This window comes from Mustela nigripes, chromosome 6 (assembly GCF_022355385.1).
Source record: "Mustela nigripes isolate SB6536 chromosome 6, MUSNIG.SB6536, whole genome shotgun sequence".
NCBI classification, from domain to species: Eukaryota; Metazoa; Chordata; class Mammalia; order Carnivora; family Mustelidae; genus Mustela; species Mustela nigripes.
Window position 1 is genome coordinate 8,541,263 of NC_081562.1, and position 25,520 is coordinate 8,566,782.

Below are 25,520 nucleotides of genomic sequence, written 5' to 3' on the forward strand. Positions count from 1 at the left end.
GTTTTGATTGCTGCTTTTATCAGCCATCTTTCTTAAGCATTAGATGTTTTTAAAAAACTATTTTGGAATTTGAGTTTTCTGTCTTCTTTTGACTGGGACATTCTTCCTCCTCCATCTGTGGGTGCTGTGTTCGCCGCTGTATGTTGGTTTTCAGTTCTTGCCCCCCACGTCCCTAGAGCCTCCAGGACAGCCCTTACTGAGGCAGCTCAGGGCTCATGCCCTGTGACAGAACCGGAGTGTCTTGGATGCGGTCGCTGAGGTGGCGGGTGGCTCGGTGTAGTTCCCAGCCTTAAGGCTGCTCACGTGTCTTCTAGCTTCTAGATCACAGCCGCAGATATGCGACAACCCAGGAAGCAGTTAGCAGCTGGGTTTTTTCCCCTTCTTTCTCTTTTCTTCTCAGCCTTCTCTCACAAACATGGATGCTCCCCAGTGAGACCAGCTCTGGTTCCCTAACGCCTGAGGAGCGGAACCGGGTCAAGAGCCCAGCAGCCCTGTGGCTTCAGCCCTGGTCATCGCCTTTTCATTCCTCGTACATTTCTGGAGGTTTTTACCTTGTTTATGAGGCCGGCGATGTCTCTCACTCTGTGTGTTTGGAGCGGAGCATGGGGGTACTTCGAAGCATGAACTGACTGTGCCAACTTGACTGAAGGTTTTTAAACTTGAAAATGACACTGTTGGGGCTACTGCTCCCCGCCCTCCCCACCCTACCCTCACGCTCACCTGCAGAGACATTGTGGAGGATACAGGAGAAGGGAGACTGGAGATAAGTAAATAATTCAGAACTCCGCAGGCAAGAAAAGAGCAGCGCCTGAACTAAACTAAGGGCAATGGAGCGCAGAGGACGGATGTAGAAGTTGCTAGCTGCTCCCATCAGTGGACACGGGTTCCCGGGCGTGGGAGGTGAATGTTCACAGTTTGGGTTTAGAATAGACGTAAAATTCATTGAGAAAGGAATCTAAGAAGAAGAGTAGGGGTGCCTGGTGGCTCAGTGGGTTAAAGCCTCTGCCATCGGCTCAGGTCATAATCTCGGGGTCCTGGGATCGAGCCCCGCATCGGGCTCTCTGCTCAGCAGGGAGCCTGCTTCCCTCTCTCTGTCTGCCTCTCTGCCTACTTGTGATCTCTCTCTCTCTCCGTCTCTGTCAAATAAATAAATAAATCTTTAAAAAAAAAAAAAGAGTAAATTTTGGTTGGTTAGTGGGTCAGGTATGGAGGAAGGGGAGTTAAGATATTTTATGACCACAGTTTTAGGCGTAATACAGGTTTTCCTAGAAGTCTGCTGTGTGCCTTTGCTGCTGTCACATCTCATTGCCCAACATCTCTGCATTTACTCTATTTCCAGATCTCTTTACATGCTGCTCATGTGTTTGTTTACAGGCGCACTTCCTCTGCATTTGGGACATTTTTTTCTCAGCATGTTCCTTCATTTATTTAATAGACATTTCCGAAGTAACTCTTAAGCAGGTATAATTCTGGCCTTCATGGATGTTATGCTGTAATGGAGGAAAAAGACACTTATCAAATCAATAAGAATTGCAGCATGTGGAAGTGCTGTAGGAGAGCAGGGCAGGGACTGGAGAGTCGGGAGGGGCTTGCGATCCCTCAGCAGGAGGTGAAGTCGGAGCTGAGCTGCTCCCTCTGCCTGAAGGGCTGCAGAGCTGCTCTCTCTGCCTGAAGGGCTGCAGGCCTGGCCTTTTCTTGCTGAGCGAGATGCCTGTCCGTCCCTGCACCACAGCTCGGTGTTTAGCTCCTTACTGTGCTTTACTTCCTTCAGAGCATGTATTTGTATCTGAAATTTTCTTGTTTGGAGATCTTGTCTTTTTTTCTCTCACTCATGTTTCTAGAACAATTCCTGAAACTTAAGTGTTGAAAAAATGATCAAATGACCGCCGAGGTGAATAAGTGCGGTTCCTTGGCTTTTGGTTTGGCACAGAGTTGCTTAGTGATTTGCATGTCCCGGTCCTTTGTGTGAGTTTGAGAAGCCTCCTCAGGTTGGCTTTCTGTCCGTTCATTTTTCTGTCTTCTTGACTGTCCCCTCAGTCCACTGGGCCCTTCTGATGGCGGTTGCCAGTGGGAGTGTGCCACTCTCTGGCCAAGGGGACAGGCATGTGACTTTCAAGCTGAGCCAAGCCTAGTCATTCTCCTGGATTTTTCCAATTTGGGTGAAGGAAGAGGGAGGCTTCTCAGATGGCAGAGTGTGAGGCATGAACCTGGAACTCTCTGTGGCCATGTCCACATTCAGGTGGAGGAAGCCGGTCTGCAAGAGGAGAAAAGGAAAGCATTATGCAGAGGGAGGACGGGACGGGACGGGGATGGGGGTGGGGGAGCAGTCCTGGGCGCTCCTGGGCGCTCTCCATACTTGAAGCCCAGTGGCAACCCCTGGTTTTCCCATGGCCTGTTCAGTTTGAGTTTCTGTCACTTATAACCTAAAGATCCCTGATTTCCTAATTAAAATAGAATATAGCTTTATTTTTACTTTACCCTTCATGTCAATAACAAGCTTTATGTCTTGGTGTATCTTTGGGTATTGATCTGTTTCATAGTTTGATTTCTCATTTCAGAGACTCCATGTCTCCCTCTCTTTGTCGATCTCTCTCCCTCTCCCTCCCACATTCTTCCCCCCTGTCTCTTTTTCTCTTTCAGACACAGAGCCGTGACTTCCTACATGTGTTCTATTCCCCAATTCCGTTCTAGTGCTAGGTCGCTCCTTTCCTTTCAGAAACATATTGCTTAGCAGCAAGGAGATACCATCTTTTTGGTACTAATTGTTATTTTTTACTCATCCTTGAAGCACATTTATTGGGGTTTTAGATTTTTTTCACTTTCAACTTTGGTGCTTTAGAACAGCTGGGTTTCTACTGTCCAGCATCTCAATGGTGGTGGGGGAGTAGCCATGGCCATGCACAGCCTTGAGAATGAAGCAAACCACTGTGGCAGGCTGTCACCTGCTCCCTTAGGAAAAAGCCTTCATGTTTCAGGGAGAAGTGCTTCGTCATTGTGGCTGGCTTTCTGCTTGATGTACCTGCTTGGACCTTTGAACTTTTGTAGCTGCTTTCAAGTCCCACCAGTTCATGCAGACTCCGACTGAAATAATCCACATCTGTCCCATAATTTCTAGTTCTGACCTCTTGTAATTAAGGGTGTTGCAAGAAACTTTTTCAGGCCAGGCACCTTTCTCAGGCAGCTACACTATAAATTGGCACTCGATACCTTTCATCCATCTGGTTCCATTTGTGTTATGTCAGGGAGAAAATGGAGACTTTTTGGTAATTTGTTCCTTATCGATTTTTTTACTCAGCAAAGATTTATTGAGTAGCTCCTATGTGCCAATCATTCTCCCAGACACTGGAGATACTGGGTGAATGAGGCTCTCTGCCCTCATGGAGCTTGTAGGTGAGGAAACAAACAGTAAACAAGTAAATAAATGTGTATATATTATTATGTGTATATATATAATTATTATTGTGTGTATATACAAACATATATATGTACACACACACACACGCAATAGCAGGTGGTGATAAAATGGGTAAGGGAATAGAGAGTGATGGGAATGGGGCTATTTTGGATAGGGTGGGCAGAAGTAAGGCTTCTCTGAGGAGGTGACATTTGAGTAGAGACTTGAATGAATTAGGGACCTAGCCATGCAGAGTCCCTGGCAGAAGCAACAGCTAACACACAGCTTGAAGGAGACCGAGAGCCTGGTGTGACAGCAGAATAAGGCAGTCTGGGTGGTTCAGCTGGAGGAGAGAGAGGAAGCAAAAAGGAGATGAGTTTTTGTGAAGTTAGAAATGGAAAAACAAGTTTTCCACCCCTTCCCCCAAACTAAGCTGCGGCAGTTTCAAGGGAGTAGTGGTGTCTGGCATGTTGTCCCCAAGGGCTGACAGTCACAGCAGGCTTCTATCAGGCGACAAGGAGTGGTAACCCAAAACCCTGCAGGATTTTTTTGTTTAGGGCCTATAGGTTCCTCAAAGGAAGTTAAGGGCGTCAAGAAGGGCACTCTTCACAGCAGTTATAAAGGAAGTTTGGAAGGAGGAAGTGACTAAGAAATGAGACTGAGAGTAGATAAAATAATCTTGGGAGAGATGGCAACTTAAGCAAAGGTTTCTAACACCGTTGTAGCAGTCCTTAATGAAGTGACTGGCAGAGAACATGTTGGCCGGTTTTGTCAAAAGCACCCTCCATTTGACCATTGCTCATTACTTCCCCTGCTAGTAAGTGATAGTTGGATATATTAATATTTCAATTCGCCACGCTTAGAGCCCCAAATGAACACAGTAGTGGGTCTTTAAGGACTTGTCATTTTACTCCTGGAGGAAGGCTTGGGAAAACGTGAGATGTTCTATTATGAGTTGGTCCCGAGATGTGGAGAGGGAAGTGGTTTTCCTTTATCATTTTTCATGGGAAGGGATTGAGATTAGTAATAATAATACTATATATTTGAATGAGTATTCTTTTGTATCTGTGATTTACACTGAGCAGATATGCTTCTACTGGCTTTCACATCAAAAACTCAAGCCCATACAGACCACCTAACATATCAGAGTCACACAGTTGGTTAAGGACAGTATTGTCATTGGGATTCTGGTCTTAGACTGTGCTCTGGCACTCTATTAATGGCATCAAGTTGTTTTAATAAGACGTTTTGTCAAAGAAAATCTAATTGTCCTCCCTACTCTTGTCCCACCCTAATGTCCTCCTTCAAGGTAGCCGATATTAACAATGCGTGGGGACACTGCTGGCCATCTGCCTGCCTATCCATCATCCATCCACCCGTGTATTTCTCTATCTACTTCTCTCTCCTTGTATACATATATAATGATTGTTTTTCCCGTGTGCTTTACTGATTCGACTCATAACCGTGCATGTTACTTTAGATCTTTAGCCAATGTCATTGTCCTATATCTAGATCTAATTCATTCCTCTTCTTTTATGCCTACATTGTTTGGTTTATTGCAGAGAATGAATTGTTTTTAAAAGGAAATATATTTAGAGTGAAAAATGTCATGTCAATAAGTGATAGGATTTCATCACACATTTAGGTACTTCTTTTTTTTTTTTTTTTTTTAAAGATTTTATTTATTTATTTGTCAGAGAGAGAGTGAGCGAGAGCGAGCATAGGCAAACAGAGTGGAAGGCAGAGTCAGAGGGAGAAGCAGGCTCCCTGCGGAGCCAAGAGCCTGATGTGGGACTCGATCCCAGGACGCTGGGATCATGACATGAGCCGAAGGCAGCTGCTTAACCAACTGAGCCACCCAGGCGTCCCTTAGGTACTTCTTAAGGTATAAGAAAAGGAGTACTTATTGACAACTCCAATGAAACTTAGGTTTCCCTTTGACTTGTTACAGATTTTTTCTGCTTTGCTACACTGTTTGCATTTTTCCCTAATTTTCTTTAGAATAGAAATTAATTGTAACTTCAGTGAATATTTTCTTACCTATACCAATTCAATGTATTTTTCAGGGTATTATATCCGGGAGAAGTCTAAGCAAGTCATAACATTGCTGATGGATGAACAGTTGCTGCACAGAGAGAGGGAAGTAGCATGTCGGACAAGACGGCGTACCTCCTACTCTATGACATTTCCTAAAAGATTACCTGGTACAGCTAACTCACCAACAGCATGTGCTTCCGCCCACACACCAGAAACTCCTGCCTCAGAGAAGAAACGTAAGCTTCTTAAGGTTGCAAGGCTACGTAATAAAAGTACGTATACTGAACACAGACCTACAATGTAGTAGGTATCATTTAAGAACAATTAAAAAATATAAAACATTAGGTTTTCATGCTGAAATATTAATACTATATTAGTACTCTTATTACTGTGTTAGACATTGTACTGTACAAAACAGAGATGAAGAGTAATAGTAGAAAATTTTGTGATTATTTTTGGAATACAGGTTTTCTGGGTTTCAAAAAAAGTGGGATTTTTGAGCTTAAATGTTATTAAAGAAGTGATGCTTACTTGGCATCATGATTCATTTTAAGATTTTCATTATAACTAGAATGTGAGACTCGGGGTCTGGGTATTGTGCATTTTGTGCTGTTTGATCCTACATTTGCTTAAAGGTGCCTCAGAATTCTGAAAGGGTCTAAAACTCCTACAGGATGACAGTGCCTCATAGTACATACATTTTAAATATGAACTGAACTTTTTTAAAAAGGAATTTCTTTGTAGCGTTACAGAAATCAGTAGGGAGATACAATTATCTTTCCTATTAAATTTGCTAAAAAGTAAAGGAATGTCAACGGACTCTGTCTTCTCCGGTACAAATCCTGTTGTGAAGTTTTGTATGAGGAATGGACAGTTTGAGGAAGCAAAAAACATTAAAGAAATGTGACTTGGATCCTTGTCCCTTGAAAGGAACTAAACCTCATGCTGTAAGTGAGAGACACAGCAGGAGTAATGTAGAGTTAAAAGTATTTTCAGAGGCTGGCCTGCTAGCTTTATCCTGCAACTCTATTAAGGAAGATCCTGAAAGAGCTACAGGTGTTCAGTTCGAACAGATGTTCCAAATGTCAGTTAAATCTGGAAATTAAGAATGTTCATAGTAATACCAACGTGGAACAATCCTAAAAATCACTAAAGTACTTTTCTGACTCGGTCAGAGGTTCTCAAATGTTCTCTCACTTTGTGCTTGTGTGGACTGCGGAGACGGAAAGACAGTAAAAGACAGTAAATGCCATCTACATGCTTCTAAATGTAGTGGAACCTCTTTCTTGAGGGCGGCCATTTTATTTTGAAATAAATCTCCAGGAATGATAAGAGACTCATTCTGAAATTTTCTCACGGAAGCCTTCAGTTCAAACTACTACAGAAGAGGGTTACAAAGTAAAATCACCAACTATGAACTGGCCCAGAGTTTCTTCACTCCTTTTGCAATTGCTCTGTTGCCTTTCTTATTCTCCCTCCATTGCTTTTCTCTCTTCCTTTCTCTTTCATTATAAACTTATATTTATGGAATTTATTTGAAGTTTGAATTTATTTGAAGGTACCGAGCAAAAATTTGGAGCTATAACAGTGAGTAGACCATAGTCCCTTTCATCATGGAGCAAATATTCTAGGGATAGAGACATATACTAACCACACACAAACAAAATAGATATAAAATATTATGCTAGGGACAAGTCCTATAAAGAAAAGGAAAGCAGTGTTAGGGGACAGAGAGTGACAGGGATGGCTTTAGTTTAGGTCAGGAGTGAGGGAAGGCCTTTTGGAGGAGGAGACCCAAATGAAGTGAGGGGACAGTCCATCTGTATCTGGGGTGTTCCAGGCAAAGGAAACTCCACGTGTAATCTGGGGCGATCTTGGTGAACTTACTGTAAACTTAGGAAATGAATCTTTAAATTGCCAAAGAAGTAGCTTAGCTCTGAGCCATTTTTATGATTCATACAAGGAAATTGAGTTTATTGCTTTATAGTCACTGCTTTTTTTTTTTTTTAACCCCAAATGATATTCTCTAGCTTTATGACACATCTTGTTCACTAAACTGAGCTTGGAATGACTTTTGACTACTTTTAAAAAGTCAGTCTACCTTCAAATGAAGTTTTGCTGCAGTTCATTTTTTTTCATATTACGAACATGTATTGAATACTTTTTATATGCCAGACACTGTTCTAGGACTGGTAACCAAATTGGATGTATTTCTGCTCTCTTAGAAGTTATTGGGGTGCCTGGGTGGCTCAGTGGGTTAAGCCTCTGCCTTCAGCTTGGGTCATGATCTTAGGGTCTTGGGATCTAGCCCCGCATCGGGCTCTCTGCTTGGCAGGGAGCCTGCTTCTTCCCCTCACTCTCCCTGCCTCTCTGCCTACTTGTGATCTCTGTCAAAACAAATTTTTTTAAATTTAAAAAATGAAGTTATATCTAGTGACGGCTTTCAGCCTGTTTAAAAAAAAATGTTCAAAAGGAGTTTTGGTGAATGATGGCATCACCAAAATGAATTGTAGTTTAAGAGTACTATTTAAAAGTGAATAGTGAATGTTTGGATGTAAAAACTTAGTGTGTTAGAAATCTGTTAAATTATTTAAAAACTTCATTTATCCACCACTAGGTATAGATGCACATAAACATACTAGATACACAGATGTGTGTGTTTGTGTTCAAAAAAGAGTAATTGTATTAAGCTTAGCAAACTAACTGTTTCCACATGGGCATTTGAATATGAAGCTGTATTTCTTTTTTTTTTTTTTCAAAGATTTTATTTGTTTATTTGACAGAGATCACAAGTAGGCAGAGAAGCCAGCAGAGAGAGAGAGAGGAGGAAGCAGGCTCTCTGCTGAGCAGAGAACCCGATGCGGGACCCGATCCCAGGACCCTGAGATCATGACCTGAGCCGAAGGCAGAGGCTTTAACCCACTGAGCCACCCAGGCGCCCCTGTATTTTTTTTTTTTTTTTTTAAGATTTACTTAATTATTTTAGAGAGAGAGTGTGAGTATGAACACAGGGGGAGGGCCAGAAGGAGAGAGTCTTCAAGCAAACTCCCCGCTGAGCACGGAGCCCGACCTGGGCCTGGATTTCACAACCCATGAGATCATGACCTGAGCTGCAACTAAGAGTTAAGTAGTTAGCTGACTCAGCTGCCCAGGTGCCCCAGAAGCTGTATTTTAAAAGAAGAAAGGAAACTGACAATTTTGTGTATATGTTTTGGTGTATATGTTTTGGGGGTGCTGAGGGAGATAAGAAGATGAAGTGGGGGAGCATTAATAGTGGGACAGAAGTAGCTGATGAAAACTCAGAGATAGATGAATCAGTTAGAATTCAGTGTTCTCAGAAGTGATAGTAGAAGAGGCCACCAAAAATGTTAACAGCTTACACAAAATGGGATTTTTTTTCTCTCTCCTAAAAATAATCCAGAGCTAGATATTCTAGGACTGATATGGCTCTTCGTGATGTCAGGGACCCAGAGGTCTTTCTGTCTTGTTGCTCCAGAGAGGCTGAAAAATGTAATTTTTATCCTGGACAGCCATGTGCCCTGATTAAAGTTAGAGGATCTATCATTAAGGAAGGAGAGAATAAATATATGGGAAATTCAATAGTCCCTACTGTAGAGGTAAAGAAAAGAAGAAACTAATTAATCATGTTAATGCATGGTTGTCAGACTAAATGGAATAGAACACATAAATTTGAATATGTTAAAAATGTGGACAGGTCATTGAGAGTTCATAAAGGACATAATGAAGAGTATTTGGAGATTTCACTTCGGTACCACCGGCAACTAGGAACCACTGTAGGCCTTGGAGAACAGAAGGGGTGTTTAGCTTAGTCACAGAACTTTGCTTTCTTATTACTGAAAACAGCTGTTGGTGGAAGATAATTCTTATTGCTTTGTGTAGGAATGAAGGCCATACGAATTGGAGAGAAGCTCTGTAAGAGACAGTTGTTTTCAATCCAGCATCCTGCTCTAGGGTTATTGAAATGAGGGAAAGGTAATGTGTAAAGATAGAATATGGAGAGGAAATGGGGTAAGCAGATGATGTATTGGAGAAGAAAGAGAAATTGAAAGCGACTAACATTTCAGTTAGAGAGGCAAGTGATGGTATTACACAGGTGCATTTCCATCAGGAGGTATTTAAAGACATCTCTAAATTATTTAGTTATATTGAAATGTAAAGTTGAATCATTGCTAGAAATCTGATTCCCAGGCTTTAGGATCTAGAGCTGAAACAGCTGTGCCTAGCTTCTTTGTGGTAAATTAGCAAGGGGAAATAGGTGCTTTGGAGAAGGTGTTATGCACACATTACTACCTCTATCCCCTTTTTTTCTATTCCTACATGTTTTCTCCAAGTTTTGATTGTGGTAGGTGGCTTGGAAAGTTTTTGTTTAGGTATTTTATTGCTTGAAGGAAGAGATGGACTGAATGATAATTATTGTTTGATGTACATGTACTCTCGCTACGAATTCATCTCCGTGATGCCATCATTCACCAAAACTCCCTTTGAACATCTTTTTTAAAAAACAGACTGAAAGCTACCACTGGGCATAACCTCCAAGAGAACAGAAATACAAGGAAAACCCTATGTGCACAGTTAAAACTCTTGCTTCTCGGAGCTGTAAGCATCAGTCATGCCCTTATCTTAGAGGTGATAACGATAAAAAGCTATCACCAGAGACACTGCTTACAACCAGACCAGCAAAGCATTAATTACCTCTGTTGGTCACCTGATCTTCCATAAAAAGCTTCCATTTTCACACTGGTGCTATACTTTGCAATGGAACTTTACTTCTATTAGAGAAGGATTACTTTGGTCTATGTTAAATGTAGTAGCACTCTATGTCATGGAAATGTTTCCCAAAAATCGTGTGTATTTCCTGTTGGACCAAAAGTAGAACTTCAAAGTAGTAATGATTTTATAAGCACAAACTCCAGTGTTAATGTTACTTCCTACGGTGAACCTTGTACTAACAGAGTTGATGTGAAGTCACACTTGGTGGCCATATCCCACACAGTCTAGATGGCAGGGCTCATGGCACAGATGACAGTTCCTACTAAAACAGCTGCACTGATGAATGTCAAGCAGTGATTTTTTTCAACTTAAACAAGTATACAATAAAGAAAATAACAAAACAACAGTAGCTTCCATCTCTATCACCCTAACCCAACTGCCATTAACACCTTAGAATACTCACTTCCAGTCTGGCTCTTTTCCTTCTTCTTTTTATTTTATTTTTAAGTTATCTCTACACCAGATGGGGGGCCCAGACTCACAACCCCAAGATCAAGAGATCAAGAGTCACAGGCTTTACCAACTGAGCCAGCCAAGTGCCCTTATTTTCTTTCTTTTATTTTTGTTTCAGAAAAAAACCACTCTATTCTTGGAAAAACAATGCAGGCTCAAAAACACTAATGAATCAATATTTTTCAATGTCTTCACTCAGAAATAGCCATAACTCATGTCAGATGAGCATAAATTCTAGGCATCTTTCTGTACATATATACATACAGAAAATGGATAAACTGGAGAGAACTTATTTTTATAAAACTGGCATTGTACTAGATGTATTTTTTTTTTTTTTTTTTTTTTTTTACTAAAAGGTATTTTAGGTCTATTTCTAGTGATAAGACTTACGAGGGATTCTAAGAAACTCATTTATTGCATAGTAACCAAAGACTAAATGATGAACCATTGCAACATTTCTGGCCTCGTTGGGGGTATGGGAAATCTCCACAGATCTTGCCTTCCAAAAATTTCAATTAATTAATTAATTTAATTAAGTAAATAAGAACAGGACAGGTGAGCAAGAGTCAGAGTGACTTGGAGCTGGTGCCTGAAGGCCCTGCAGGTGTCTTTCAGGCTTGAATTGTTTAAGGGCACTTGTCAATAGTTAAGAAAATGGTTTGGGGCCTGACTTGAACATTGAAAGGAAAGCCTGGGTTTGTTGTGCTGAACCAGGTGGGACTGAGTGATTAAGGCAGTTTTCTCTGTAAAAATAAAGACCAGTTCACAAGTTAGGTCCATAGGATTCCCTCCAATTAAAATCAGGCAATGAGCTCACAATCTATATCACCAACCCGGGAAAAAATGAGTAGCCCCCCAAAGATTGTTGATAGTAGAGAGGCCAGATACATGACATAGAATAGCTATGCATTTAAATATCTAAATAAACAAAGGATTAATCATGGTATTGATATGGAGAGGTAATGCATGTGTCAGAGAGAGGTATATGGAAAATCTCTACTTCTCAATTTTGTTGTAAACCTAAGATTGCTCTGAAAAATAAAATCTTAAAAAGACATACATACAAGCAAAAGTGTCAAATTGGATTGATCCTTCTCTAAATTAATCCAGTTATTCAAATGTCAGTTATATATGCCATTGCCTGGCTCCTTGGGCAAAACCAAATTCTAAAAATTAAAACTATTTTACTTAAAAACAAACAAAAAACATCACGGGGAGCCTGGGTGGCTCAGTTGGTTAAACGGCTGCCTTTTACTCAGGTCACAATCCCAGGGTCCCGTGATCAAGCCCTACATTGGACTTCCCTGTTCAGCTTCTCCCTCTGTCGCTTCCCTGCTTGTGTTCTCTCTTGCAAATAAATAAATAAAATCTTTGGAAAAAAGATTATTAGGCATGCGTATATTAACTTGAAAAATGGACACTTACAGAAATGAGAAAAACCATTGAAATAAAAAAACTTAATTTAGTGAACCAGAAGATCTGTCCAAAGGAAGAGGAAAACAGAAAAGCAGTGTTAAGACATAGAGGACACATCTGCAGGGGAATGGCTGTTACCCTGCCAGTGACCTCTCCTCTTCAGCTACTGTGGAGGCCAGATGACAATGATACAGCATTTTCAAAGTGCTCAGAGAAAATAACAGCCTGTGATTATGTACCCAGCAAAACTGTCATTCAGAGATAAGGGTGAAATAGTCACTTACAGATAATAAAAAACCCAAGAGCTTACCACCAGGAGACCTTCATTAAAGGATATACTTGAAAAAGAAGGAAAATTATTCCAGAAGAATGGTTGGAAATGCAAGAGGGAGTGACTAACAAGTAATAAACTTGTATGTAAAATGAACACTTTCTGTGTAAAGTAGTAATGTCTAACTTTTGGGTTTGAAAAACAGACAAAAATAGTGGGTAGCCGTGGTCTGTAGGTTGGAAGTGAGTCTACAGAATTCAGTGTTCTAAGATCCTTATATTTTTTGAGAGAGGGGTAAAGATATTGTTTGACCTTCAGCCTTTTTTTTTTTTTTTTTAAGATTGTATTTATTTGTCAGAGACAGAGAGCACAAGCAGGAGCAATGGCAGGCAGAGGGAGAAGCAGTGTTCCCCCTGAGCAAGGAGCCACATGCAGGAGTTGATCCTAGGACCTTGGGATCGTGACTTGAGCCGAAGGCAGACTTTTAACCAACGGAGCCACCCAGATGTCCCAATCCTCGACTTGTTAAAGTAAATGTGCATGATAAACTTGAAAGGTTTAACACCAAAAGAAGAGAAATAGAGTGCATAAATTCCAAAGTAGTGAAAAAATAGAATGAGAAAATGAAAGTTTATAAAGAGGAAGAAGCAGTGCTCGCTTCGGCAGCACATATACTAAAATATAAAGAGGAAGAAGCAGAGGGGCACCTGGGTGACTCAGTCAGTTAAGCATCTGCCTTCGTTAAGGTCATGATATCAGGGTCCTGGGATCGAGCCCTGCATTGGGCTCCCTACTCTGCAGGGAGGTTGCTTCTCCCTCTCCCTCTGCCTGCCACTCCCCCTGCTTGTGTATGTGCACTCTCTCTCTCTCTTTCTCAGTCAAATAAATAAGACTTTTTAAAAAAAAGAGCAAGAAGCATAGATAAAATGGGATAGATGGAAATAAAAAAGGTAAAATGGTAGAAATAAGTCCAAATATATTAATAATCATAAATATCAGTGGATTAAACTCATCTTAAGGCAGAGATTATCAATTGAGGAAAAAGAAATCCAGATATATGCTGTGCACCTAAGTCCACATAAAGGTTAAAAGCAAATGGGTAGAAAAAGATAAACCAGACATATACTAAAGAAAACTGGTATAACTATATTGTATCAGATAAGGTAGAATTTAAAGCCAAAAGCATTATTAAGGACAACGATAACAGGCTTAAATCCCCAGGAAGATATAACACTTCTAAATGTGAGTATACAGAATAAAGTAACTTCAAAGTATATGGAGCAAAAAAATGGTAGAACTACAGGAAGAGATCGAAACATATCCCATTATAGTAATGACTTTAAAGTCTCTCTCTGATAAATCAAGTGAATAAAACATCTTTTTAAAATATGGATTTTATAATTGATATTATAAAGAAAGTCTTAACATTTCAAAGAATCTATGTTAGATCTCTTTTTCTAGAAAAAATGCAATTCAGTTTGAATTTTTAAAATGTAAATTAAAGTTTTTCAGATACTTAAATGTGGAAGTATTCCTTTTAGAATCAGGTAGGAAAAAAATGTTCCCATTCTCCTTGCTTCAGCTTTGTACTATCCCTAGCCATCACAATAAAATAAGTAAGAGAAATTAAAAGTAAAAGTATAGAAATGGAGGCAAATGTATTTTCAGATAATAAGATCTTCCTATAGAAAATTTGAAAGGATCTACAGACATATTAGAAATAGAGTTTTAGCAATATGGCTGGCTATAAGCTCAAAATGTGTAAATCAAGTTATATTTTTATGTACCAGCACAAAACAGTAAACATTTTTAAAATACCATTTATAATAAAAAAAAAATCACTATCTACTTAGGGATAAATCTTTAAAAAAACTATACAGGACCCGTACACTGAAAATTATAATACTTAACTGAAATACATTAAAGATGACCTATATAAATAGAATGATATTCATGTTTGTTTATTGAAATATACAAAGATAAATACCAATTCTCTCCAAATTATACAAATTTAGTGGAGGTTTTCCCTCAGGCTTGGTACTATTGATATTTTAAGTCAGGTAATTTTTTGTTGTGGGGGCTGTGGAGGATACTTAGCTTTATCCCTGGCCTCTACCCACCAGATGCCATTAGTACAGCTCCCTACCTGTTGTAAGATCCCAAACTGTCTGCAGGTATTGTCAGACGTTTCCTGAGGGCCACAACTGCCCCCAGTTTGAGAACCACTGATCAGTGCAATTGCAATCAAAATCCAAAGAGGATCTTAATTTGGGCTGATTCCCAAATTTATCTGGAAGTATCTAAAGGTCAAGAATATCCAAAACATTCCTGAAGAAGGATAAGTTGGAGGGCTTGCCTTTCTGGGTGACAGGACTAAAGCAAGAGTCATCATGACAGTGTGGTATGGATGGAGGCATAGGCACGTGGGCCAGTGGAACAAACCTGTAGAGCCCAGCAAACAGACTGTGCAACTAGGTTATCTTAGTATATGACAGAAGCGGTGCTCCACACTGGTGGGGAGAGGATGAACTGCTTCATAAATAATGCTGGGGCACTTATTTATTCATATTAAAAAAAGCAAAATTGGGTCTCTACTTCATATGCAAAAAAACAAATTCTAGAGGAATTAAAGACTTAAAGGAGAAAAAAAAAGATGTCGAAGTGTTTTGAAGAAAATAAAGGGGAATATCTTTTTTACATTGGGATAGGGAAGGATTTCTTAAACATAACTGAAAAAGTGCCAACTATTAAAAAAGCATTTGTAAGTTTTACTCTTGTGGTAGGGAAAATTCTGAGAATAAGCCCCAATGACCCTTGTCTGTATATTATCCCCTCCCCTTTGAGAGGTGGGCGTTACCTGTGGATGATTACCTCCCATGATTATGTTACTTGTATGTCAAAACAGCCATCAAAAAGAATGAAATCTTGCCATTTGCAATGACGTAGACGGAACTAGAAGTATTTTGCTAAACAAAATGTCAGAGAAAGACAAATATCATGATTTCACTCATATGTGGAATTTAAGAAACAAAACAGATGAACATGGGGACGGAAAGGAATAATAAGATAAAACTAGAGAGGAAGACAAACGCAGGAGACTCTTACCTATAAGAAACTGAGGGTTGCTGGGGGGTTGTGGGGGGGGAATGGAGTAATGGGGGATGGGCATTAAGGAGGACCCATGAAGAAATGAGCACTGGGTGTTATATGCAACTGATGAATTACTAAATTCTACCTCTGAAACTACTAGTACACTATATGTTAATTTATTCTAAATAAATAATAGAATAAAAATAATGGATATCCTTTGTTTACTGATGTAAAATGCCTACCATTTTGTAGTCATTTTCCATTAAACAAATTTTCTAATAAAGCCACTTAACATTCCAAAAAAGGGGAAGGGAATGTCCAGACCAGCTTAATCCAATCACACACCATTTAAAAGCAGAGTTTTCCCCAGGTGGCAGAAGAGGAAGTCACAGATTCCAGGTGTGAGAAGGATTTGATGCACCTTTACTGGGCTGAAAAGAGACTGGAGTGGTATCACTGGAGTGATTAAGGAACACAAGTGGCTTCTAGAAGCTGAGAATGATCCCTGGTTGCCAGCCAGCAATGAAATGGGGACCTCAGTCCTACAACCACAAGGAAACCAAATTCTGCCAACACCCTGAATGATCTTGGAAGTGGATTGCTCCTCAGAGTCTTCAGAGAAGAGTCCAGCTTGGCTAACACCTTGATTTTGGCCTCGTGAAACCCAAAGCAGAGCACCTGGCTAAGCCTGCCGGACAGCTGAGCTACAGAACCGCAGCATTGTTTTGGGCGTTGTTTTAAGCCGCTAAATTTATTGTAACTTTTGGCAGCAATAGAAAACTTCTAAAACTATATTAAATTCTCTTCATCAAAAAACACCCTATAAGAAGTGAAGAAGACGGTCCGAAACTAGGAGAAAAATTTCTAACATATGTAAGTGACAAAGGATTATCCAGAATATATAAAGAATTTCTGCACATCGGTGAGAAAAGGACAGCCCAACGGAAAAAAAATAGGAAGGAGCTATGGAAAGCATTTCCTAAAAAAAGAGGAGGAAACATGTAAGGCCAAGAAACATTGGAAAAAAAAAAAGCTCAACCTTGTATTGTCATACAGTAGCAACAATTCTAAAATGAAATCTATGAAAATACACAATTTACAATAACTTCCCAAACCATCTAATGCCATATTGTGAGGAACGTCCTTCTGTTCCTTGAAGTACATTCTCTTGTACATTTGGAGTCTATTTTTTGCATGCCGGCTTCCTCCCCCTCTCTCTCCGTCTCTTGCTCCCCCCTCCCTTCCTCCTCCTCTTTTCCTCTTTTCCCCCTGGAATGTGTTTGTGGAGTTGCCGGGTCTCCGGCAGCTCTCGCGAGGCAGTGTGTTTTGAAGGCAATGAAGAGTTAAGGGTTAAGCACTTGGGTCCTGGCACTTTACTGACCGGACTTGAATCCTGACGCAGTCTGTGTGGACTGTGTGCCCTCGGGCACGCAAGCTTTTGTAGCACAGTGTAAAATGAGGATAATATGGTTTCCATCCACAGAGTTGTCTTAAGGAAAAGAGGAGATAGAGGGACAGCACCATCATATTCAGCAGTTACAGGCTCAGACACACTGAGTGATTTCTTCACTCTTCCCACCATGTTTGAGACCAGTTTGTTTTCTCCACTGAGCTGTGGTTTTAGTGCTGTTTCTTATTTTATCCATTTTCTGCAGCAGTGAGGAAGGGAAGCCTTCATGAGGCCTTACATGATCTTATTTAGAACACCTGGGCTCTGCTCTGTCCTCTGAACATTTTGTGCAGGATCCTGCTCATCCTGTCTAGCTGGGAAATGTGTCCTGCTGCCCTGGGGTGGGGAGATGCTCCTGAACTTCAGATCATCCACGCAATTCAGTGTGAAACTGTAGCTTTCACTTCCATGAAAGTGTCGGCATCTGTATTTACTCACTCTGGCACACCTCTTTTTTTCCCCTTTACCAATTTCCACCTCTTCTCAGTCACAAGGAGTGAGAAAAGCATTGTCCGCTCAGTTCTCCTTGTTCTAGACATGTGGATAGTGACAAGAAATCTCAGAATCTTTTTTTTTTTTTTTAAGGATTTTATTTATTCATTTGTCAGAGAAAAAGGAGAGTGGAGTGGTAGGCAGAAGGAGAAGCAGGCTCCCTGCTGAGCAAGGGCCCCAAAGCAGGACTCTATCCAAGGACCCTGAGATCATGACCCGAGCCAAAGGCAGATGCTTAATGGACTGAGTCCCTGCCCCACGTGTCCCTGAGAAATCTCAGAATCTGATCAACTCATCACTATTACATTTGGGGGACAGGGAATGCTTGCTTTGGCCACCAGTCATTTTCCTTTTAAAAATTTTTGGTTGTATCTGTTTTCATGTTAGATTGCTATTGTACATTTTTTAAAAATTAGTTTTGACTTTTTTAAAACTTCTTAAGTTTTAGGATGGAAATGTGTGTTTCGAAGGCAGTACAGATGGGGTGCCGTTTCAGTGTGCTGTCTTAACCTAGGAGCCAGCCCTGAACACTTAATCCTGCTCGCGCAGTGACTGTGTGCTCCTCCTCTCTGTGGCTGAGCTCTTAATGCGGTCTGGGCGTTTTCCCGTTCCCGGTTAGTCCTAAGAAAGAACTGCTGGCGGTGTCTCAAATTTTGTATGCTATTGTTAGCAAAACACAGAAATAAAATTGCCTTAATTCCCTTTTTAGGATCTCCTGCAACAAAAGTTTGTCTTTTCTCACCTTTTCTCATCTACCAATTTAAAATTTGATTTTTAAAATTGCTTAAACATCTCTGCTTTCCTATTCTTTGTGTTTTCATTGGGGTGGGGGGAAGCCTTTTCTCTGCTAATCTCAAAATTCGCCTTTCAAAAAAGATTTACAGTACTCACATTCTACCTCCAATCCCTCTGCAGCATTTCTCAGGGTCTGCAGGTGGGGTCTGCCGTGGACTTTGTGGTGCCCCCCAGACCCTGTCTCCCGGATCAAGGCACTCATTCCCTTTGCTGCTGGGAGGGTGGGCAGCTGAGGGGGTCTCAGCTCAGTCCTTCTCTAGGAATTCCTAACATTTGAAGGGAACCTCTTGGCTCAAGGTCACAGTCCCTTCCTGAGGGAAATGACATCCAGTGGTCCATGGTTGTGGCTGGGCTACTCCCTTGCTTCAAGGCAGGACCACAGTGAAGAGCCATCCCAGCTCCACAGCTTCTGGCAGATCGGTCCTGGCCTCTGCTGCAGCCACGTGACAGATGAGTTTCTCCCTTGGCCCGGTCCTGCCTTCCCCGCTCCTCACTGGTGCTGATACAGAAGGTGCTCACTCCCTAGTGTATCTCCCTCACACAAACTTGAGCTTTGGGATCTGCTTCCTGGGGAACCCAACCTACGACAATGGCTTTTCCTCGAGGTGTAAAACATTGGAGTATCATAATATGTGTGTGTCCACGAGGAAAGAGAATTATAAAGCAAATGGAGCAAAACGTTAACAATTGGTAAACCTAGATAAAGAGTATTTGGGAGTTCTGTGTAGTCTTCTAGCAGCAATATTTCCATAAGTTTGAAGTAATTACGAAATGAAAGTTTAAAAAATTAGAACAAACATCTATTACTTGAAGATGCTTAAGTGCAATTATGCTCCAAGACAGTGAAGTTGTTAAGGTTCCAAACTCGTGATTCTGCAAAAGTTAGATATAAAGATAATCACAATGAGACTTCCCCATCTTATCAGCTCATCAGCCCACGGAGTATTTTCTTTGGTAGATGCGTTTTCTTTTTAAAGCTGATTTTGTTAAGTAAATGACTTACCTTACACCTGAAAGGATGCTGTCAATACATAGCAATGCTATTTATTAGATTAAATAATAAGTGGAGGAACTTGGGAATTTACATAATTTGTGCCACATTTTGGTTCCAAAGTGTGCTCTTGCCTTGTTAATGTCTGATGATTTGAATGTCAGTTTGCTATCTCATCTAAGAAGTATCTCAGGGCTGCCAGTTCTGCTCTGCGGTATTATCTGAGTTGCACAGGCTCACTGAAATCTACAGGCTCTCTCTCAATGGTTTCCTCCTGGCACCTCCAGCTTTGGTATCTAACCTCTCATCTTCGAATGACCCGATAGCATCACTGCCTCAGCACCTTCACTTTTCCCTCTGGGGTTTCATATTTGCACACGAGTCCCCCTGACTTGTGACTTCACCGTCTCAACTGGTAAACAGCTTATGATACCAAAGGGCCTTCATTTCCACTAAGAAACTAAACTTGTGCTCTCGGCTTGCACTTGCTTGTGAAAATCCAGAAATAAATCTGGTGTAATCACCTAATTTAATTAAGCACACCTCACTTCCAGTGCTGTGCTGGTACTAAAAAAAAAAGTCTCAATGAATTTCCATAGACTCACTATGTTCTAACTGCCTTCTTTCTTGCCCTAGAAGATTATTTAATATAGGTTTAGAATATTTTAGTTGTTTAGCCTAAAATATGTCTCTAAATATTCAAGATATTTTTTTCGTTCACAGTTCTTGCTGTCCTTCAGTTTTCTTCACACTTTAATTCAAAGTTAACTTCCTGCAATTGTTATTAATCTACCTTTGTGATGTCTAAACCTAAGTCCGTATCACTTGAAGGATAATTTTGTTGCTGAATATTCAAAGAGTGATCATAAAGGTAGTTCCTGATGAATCACATGAAAGTACAGAGATGATCTAAGCCTCAAACCCCTACTGTTTGCCAGTAATCATTATAAAATCTCTGGGCCCCCAAATAAGCTCATTTTAATTATTCATTTTCATGTGACATTAGGAGAAGATGAAAAGTTAGAGTCATAATTGCAAATTTCTTATTCTTTCTTCGGTGTCTTTGGCATATATCATACTCCTTTTGCCCACGTAGCTCCTTCTACTTGGGATAATTTCTCATTCTACACTGATCAGGATCCTAGTCATCCTTCAAAGCCTTGTTCAAATTCTACTTCCTATATGAGGCACTTTCTGGTTAGTGCGCACTGGGGTTTTTTTTCCTCCTTAGAATGCTTATTCTCAAAGTTCGTTAATTTAAGAAAGTTCGGCACGGTCTTATTTTCCTCTAATTGTTTCCCATTAAGTCTGTGTGTCAGTCTTACCTCCTGAGTCCGGCTATAAACTTTCTGAAGGCGAGAACCACTGTATCTTAGACTGTTGGTTTTCAAGCTATTTTTCTTGCATAGCCCCTAAAGTGATTTTGAAAAATTAAATACCTCCTGCATTTTTTTTAGGTTGCCATGTGAAATTGTATCACAAGTCACTGCAAAGGACACAATTCAAAATACTGACATTAAGGACAAAAGAAAACAAAATGAAACGGTTCTACGAGACTTTTAATAGTATCTAAAGGAACCTAAACACTGCGTAACTGCTACCTGCAGCCATTCATTTGAAAAAACACAGTCTTTAACTGTTGGAAGCTTTACATCACGTAATTTCTTTTTCTCCTTGAATTCATATTTCTCCTCTACATCCCTCGTAGGATTTCATCCTAATAGAAAGTATTTTGATGCCTGGAAATCCTCTTTACATCAAACATGTATATAAATTGAAATTACATTTTCTAGGTCAAGAGGCTTTTAAGTGGTAAAATATTCTTTCTAGATTGATTTATCATTACAATTATTTTTAGCACACAATTGATCAAAACCAAAACCATGTAAGTATATTATAATTTTTATAAATACTCAAAAAGAATACCATTTTATTGGAAATGCATGTTTCTATGAGATACATGGAGCTGCTTATTGACCCACCTATGAATATTACTTACTGCTGGAAGTAAGCAGGGTTCAGCATAAATTCTGTTTCTTTTTTACATTTTTATGGATGGAAATGCTAAGAAGACTTTTTCACATAAAATTGTAGGTGGGAATAGAAGGTGTTTTATTATAGCAATGTCAGTCAATTCGATGAATTCCTTTTAAGTAATATTCCAGAATTATATAGTAATTTATTATAAAAATGGTTTTCATCTCTTGTCAGCTGTTGACTTGATTAGGTCTGTCTTCAGTGTTGTTGAAAGCAAAGAAACGGAAACAACCCTCATAGAAAAAGATTTGTTAAACAGTCATTAGGAGTAATGGACTTTCTCAGTTTTGGGGAATAATATCAAAAAAACCTTTACTAAAATTTATCAGATTATTAATTATTGCCAGTTACACTTTAACACAATATACTCACAAAGTGTGAAAAAGAAAAACATTCATCGTGGAATGCGTGTTAGTATAGCAATTTTTGAGATTATTTCATATGCTTTAAATATGTCTCAGCAGTTCTTCAGAACTACAGATCTCGTTCATTCCACTTTTGGAAAACATTGACCATATTTACCTAGTTGGCAAAGCCAGCCTTTATTGTCAAAATAGTCTGCTAGATCAGATTTCAACTTTCTTTCAGAAAACATCTTACTTCATTCAAATAAACATCACTGTGATTGCACTCACATTCTTGAATTCTTCTCCTAGGGGAGATGGCTAAGATGTGGAGCCTTGTTGTAAGTCTGTCGCTTTGATGAAAGAAGTTGCCCCGTCTCCCGGGCTTGTGCTTTCCTTTTGTCCTCCTCAGAAGTGATGCATTTTTGGACAACAGCTGAGGGATGAAAAGCACAGGACATTAAATGAAATTTGTCAACTGTCCCGCTCTTCCATACTATAATAGGTCTGAAAACCAAACACTCCAGTATGGACCAAAATACTGTGCTATTTATGTCCTGCTTTGCCATTAAGAGAAATATGTGTAAAGTAGGACAAATTTTGGAGCTTTACTTTGGGTTTTTCCTGCCTTGGTTGAAGGAGGCTTCCCTACCCCAGTCTTTTCTACTGTTGTACTGTTCTACTGTTGTTTGTTTCGACGGCTCTAAGAGTGGTAGCCTAAAGGACGATGCATCGTAAGAAGATGGGGAGAGGGTGGGTCTGTCTGTGTAAAGTGAAAGGAAACCGACTATGAAAGCGGAAGAGGGAAGAACTGGCCTGATGCTTCCACACAGTCCCGTTCTTAGGCAGGTCAGTTTTTGGAAAGAGTATATATAAAAGTGGTAGGTCTGGACATTGAGTTCTTTAAAACTGTGTATGCCCACCTGGCCTTTGGGGAGTCTTTAAGTACCCCAGTGGTATGCATACCGGTTTGAAGATCGCTTCCTTACACTTATTGTACCCAGTAGCATGCTGAGAGAGAGTTGGCGGTAATTCGTTTACGCAGTAATTCAGATAGAAAGAAAGGAGGGAGGGGCGACTGGGTGGCTCAGTGGGTTAAAGCCTCTGCTTTCGGCTTGGGTCATGATCCCAGGGTCCTGGGATGGAGCCCCGCATTGGGCTCTCTGCGGGGAACCTGCTTCTTCCTCTCTCTCTGTCTGCCTCTCTGCCTACTTGTGATCTCTGTCAAATAAATAAATAAAAAGAAAGAAAGAAAGGAGGGGTGCCTGGGTGGCTCAGTTGGGTAAGCATCTGACTTGGTCTTGGCTCAGGTCATGATCTCAGGGTCCCGAGAATCTGTGACAGGCTCCATGTTGGGTGCAGAGGCCGCTTGGGATTCTCTCTCTCCCTACACCTTTGCCCCTCCCCACCCAGGAAAAGAAAAGGTAGAAAGGAAAACAGCAACTACAAAACCATTAAATTCAGTTAAAACATACAAGGAGAAATCTCCTATTTCACTGGCATAGCATGTTTAAAAATTTTTTAAATATTGTTTAAAAGTGCTTTCTCATCATACAGCCTACACCTCATATATGTGAACACTTGACATTCACACTGCAGTAATGAACTTCTTTTAAATATTAATTGGGATAATTCTAGTTGTCATTCCTGCTTTTGCTAAGGATAATTTTCATACAATAATTTTCTATACTGTATTGTGCCTTATTTAAAAAAAGATGTTTCAAATAATAAAGCATACAATAAAAGTGTTGATAGGTAAAAAGGCTAGAATCAAAGTTATATTTTTAAATTGGCCTAAATTTGTCAATTATTATGAAGGGATAAATTGAAATGACCGTTGGCCCAGGAGGTACCTGTTGCAGACAAAATGGGTCTTCAGAAGTAATCAGCTTAAAAATTGGGAGCTAACATAAAAACGTTACTATTTTTTGCCAAAGTGAAATCTTAGCTTTATGTTGTTGACAGAAAACACTTCCAAGGCAGGAGCGAAACAAGAGCAGTGCCAAGACACTCAGTTGCCTAGTGGAACCGTGTTGTCCCAGGGAACACTACCGGTCAAGACTAATGCTTGGAAATCCACAGAGGTAAGTCACTTGCAGCCGTTTCCTGTTGCTGCTCTAACAAATCACCGCCAACCCAGTGCCTTAAATCAGCACAAATGGGTTATTTTACAGTTCTGTAGGTTAGAAGTCTGACACAGGTCTCACTGGGCTCACATCCAGGCGTCTGCAGGCCGCATTCCTCTCTGGAGGCCCAAGGGGAGAATTTGTCTCCTTGTCCTTTCCAGCTGCAGCTACATGTGTTCTGAGAGAATTGGTGCTTGTCTTTGAACTTCATTTTTGTTGGCTTTTTTTTTTTTTTTTGCTATACACAGTTTTAAATAAGAATAAGTTTAGATTATCGAAGTTTCCCTTTATAGCTGATCTTTTAAAAACATCTTATTTGAGAAATTCTTTTTATGCCAATATAATAAAGATCTCTGACTTTTTCTTCTAAATGGACTCCTTGTACCCTCTAGAATTTTATTATATAGTGTAAGATGGGTTTTGTTGTTTTTGCACCCCTGTAGATAAATAATATTTTGGTTGTTGGACAGTCCATCTTTCTCTCCTCATCTAAAAAAAACCTTTTTTTGTGAAATAAAATTATAGACTTGGAGGCAGCTGCAGCTATAGGTACAGAGTCCCAAATACCCCGCACCCAGCATCTCTTCCCCCCACGCCCCCCCCCCCCCCCCCCCCCCACTGGCATCGTCTGTGACTGTGGTACGAGTCACAGTATTGAAACAGAGATGGCCGTCGCTGTGTTACTGCTGACTGACTGCAGGCCTTACTCAGTTTCCAAATTTTCAATTCAGTATTCAGTTTTTTAACCTGTATTTATGTATGTGTGTTGGGGGCCGGCAGTTTCCTAAGCAATTTTATTCGAAGTATAGATTCATGTTATCAGCACCAAAATCAAGATCCAGAAGTGTTATGTCCACACAAAAGCAGTCTGTCCTGCTGCCCACCCCGTCTCCTCCCCACCCCTTAACCACCTCATGCCCTGATAGCCCTAATCTCTTCTCCATCTCTATAGTTTCATTATTTCTAGAATGTTATGTAAATGGACCCCGACAATATACAACATTTTGAGAGTTTTTTATTCCCCCACTCAATATAATACTCTTGAGATCCATTCAGGCTGTGACGTTTTCATATCTCTAGGATAAATGCCTAAGGATGTGATTGCTGAGGGGTGTGGTAAGTGCATACTAAATTTGGTTAAAAAAAAAAAAAAAGGTCCAACTGTTTTCTAGAGCAGCTATAACATTTTGCATTCCCACCAGCAGTGTATGAGAGCTCCAGTTTCCCTGCGTCCTCACCAACTTTTGCCATTACCGTTTTTATTTTAGATATTTGAATAGGTCTGTGATGATACCTCATTGTGGTTTTAATTTGTGTTTCCCAAATAGCTAATGATGTCGAGCATTTTTTTCATGTGCTCCTTTGTACCATCATAACTTCTCTTTGGTGAAATGTATGTTCAGATCTTTTGCCCATTTTCTTTCTTTTTTTTTTTTTTTTAAGATTTTATTTATTTATCTGACAGAGAGAGACCACAAGTAGGCAGAGAGGCAGGCAGAGAGAGAGAGGGAAGCAGGCTCCCCGCCGAGCAGAGAGCCCAATGCGGGACTCAATCCCAGGACCCTGAGATCATGACCCGAGCCGAAGGCAATGGCTTAACCCACTGAGCCACCCAGGTGCCCCTTTTGCCCATTTTCTAATTGAACTGTTTGTTTATCACCATTGAGTTTTGAGAATTCCTCGCATGTTCTGAATACCATCATGTTTCTGTTCGTGCTCTTATCCATGAAGATGTCTTGTTTCTGAGCATGACCTGTGTCTTTAATTTTAACATTCGTATTTTCTCTGCCATTGCTGTGTGTTTGGGGAAGGTTGGTATCCCCAAAGTGTGAA

At 40.3% G+C, this 25,520-nt stretch overlaps 1 protein-coding gene across 1 annotated transcript in view; it reads left to right on the plus strand.

The window, feature by feature from the left end:
• ENTHD1 (ENTH domain containing 1) overlaps positions 1-25,520 on the plus strand; it is a 94,362-nt gene that overhangs the window by 12,655 nt on the left and 56,187 nt on the right. The window contains exons 2-3 of the mRNA XM_059404584.1: positions 5,461-5,703; positions 23,527-23,645. Of these exons, the coding sequence (XP_059260567.1) occupies positions 5,461-5,703; positions 23,527-23,645 (362 nt within the window). The remainder of the gene's footprint in view (positions 1-5,460; positions 5,704-23,526; positions 23,646-25,520) is intronic.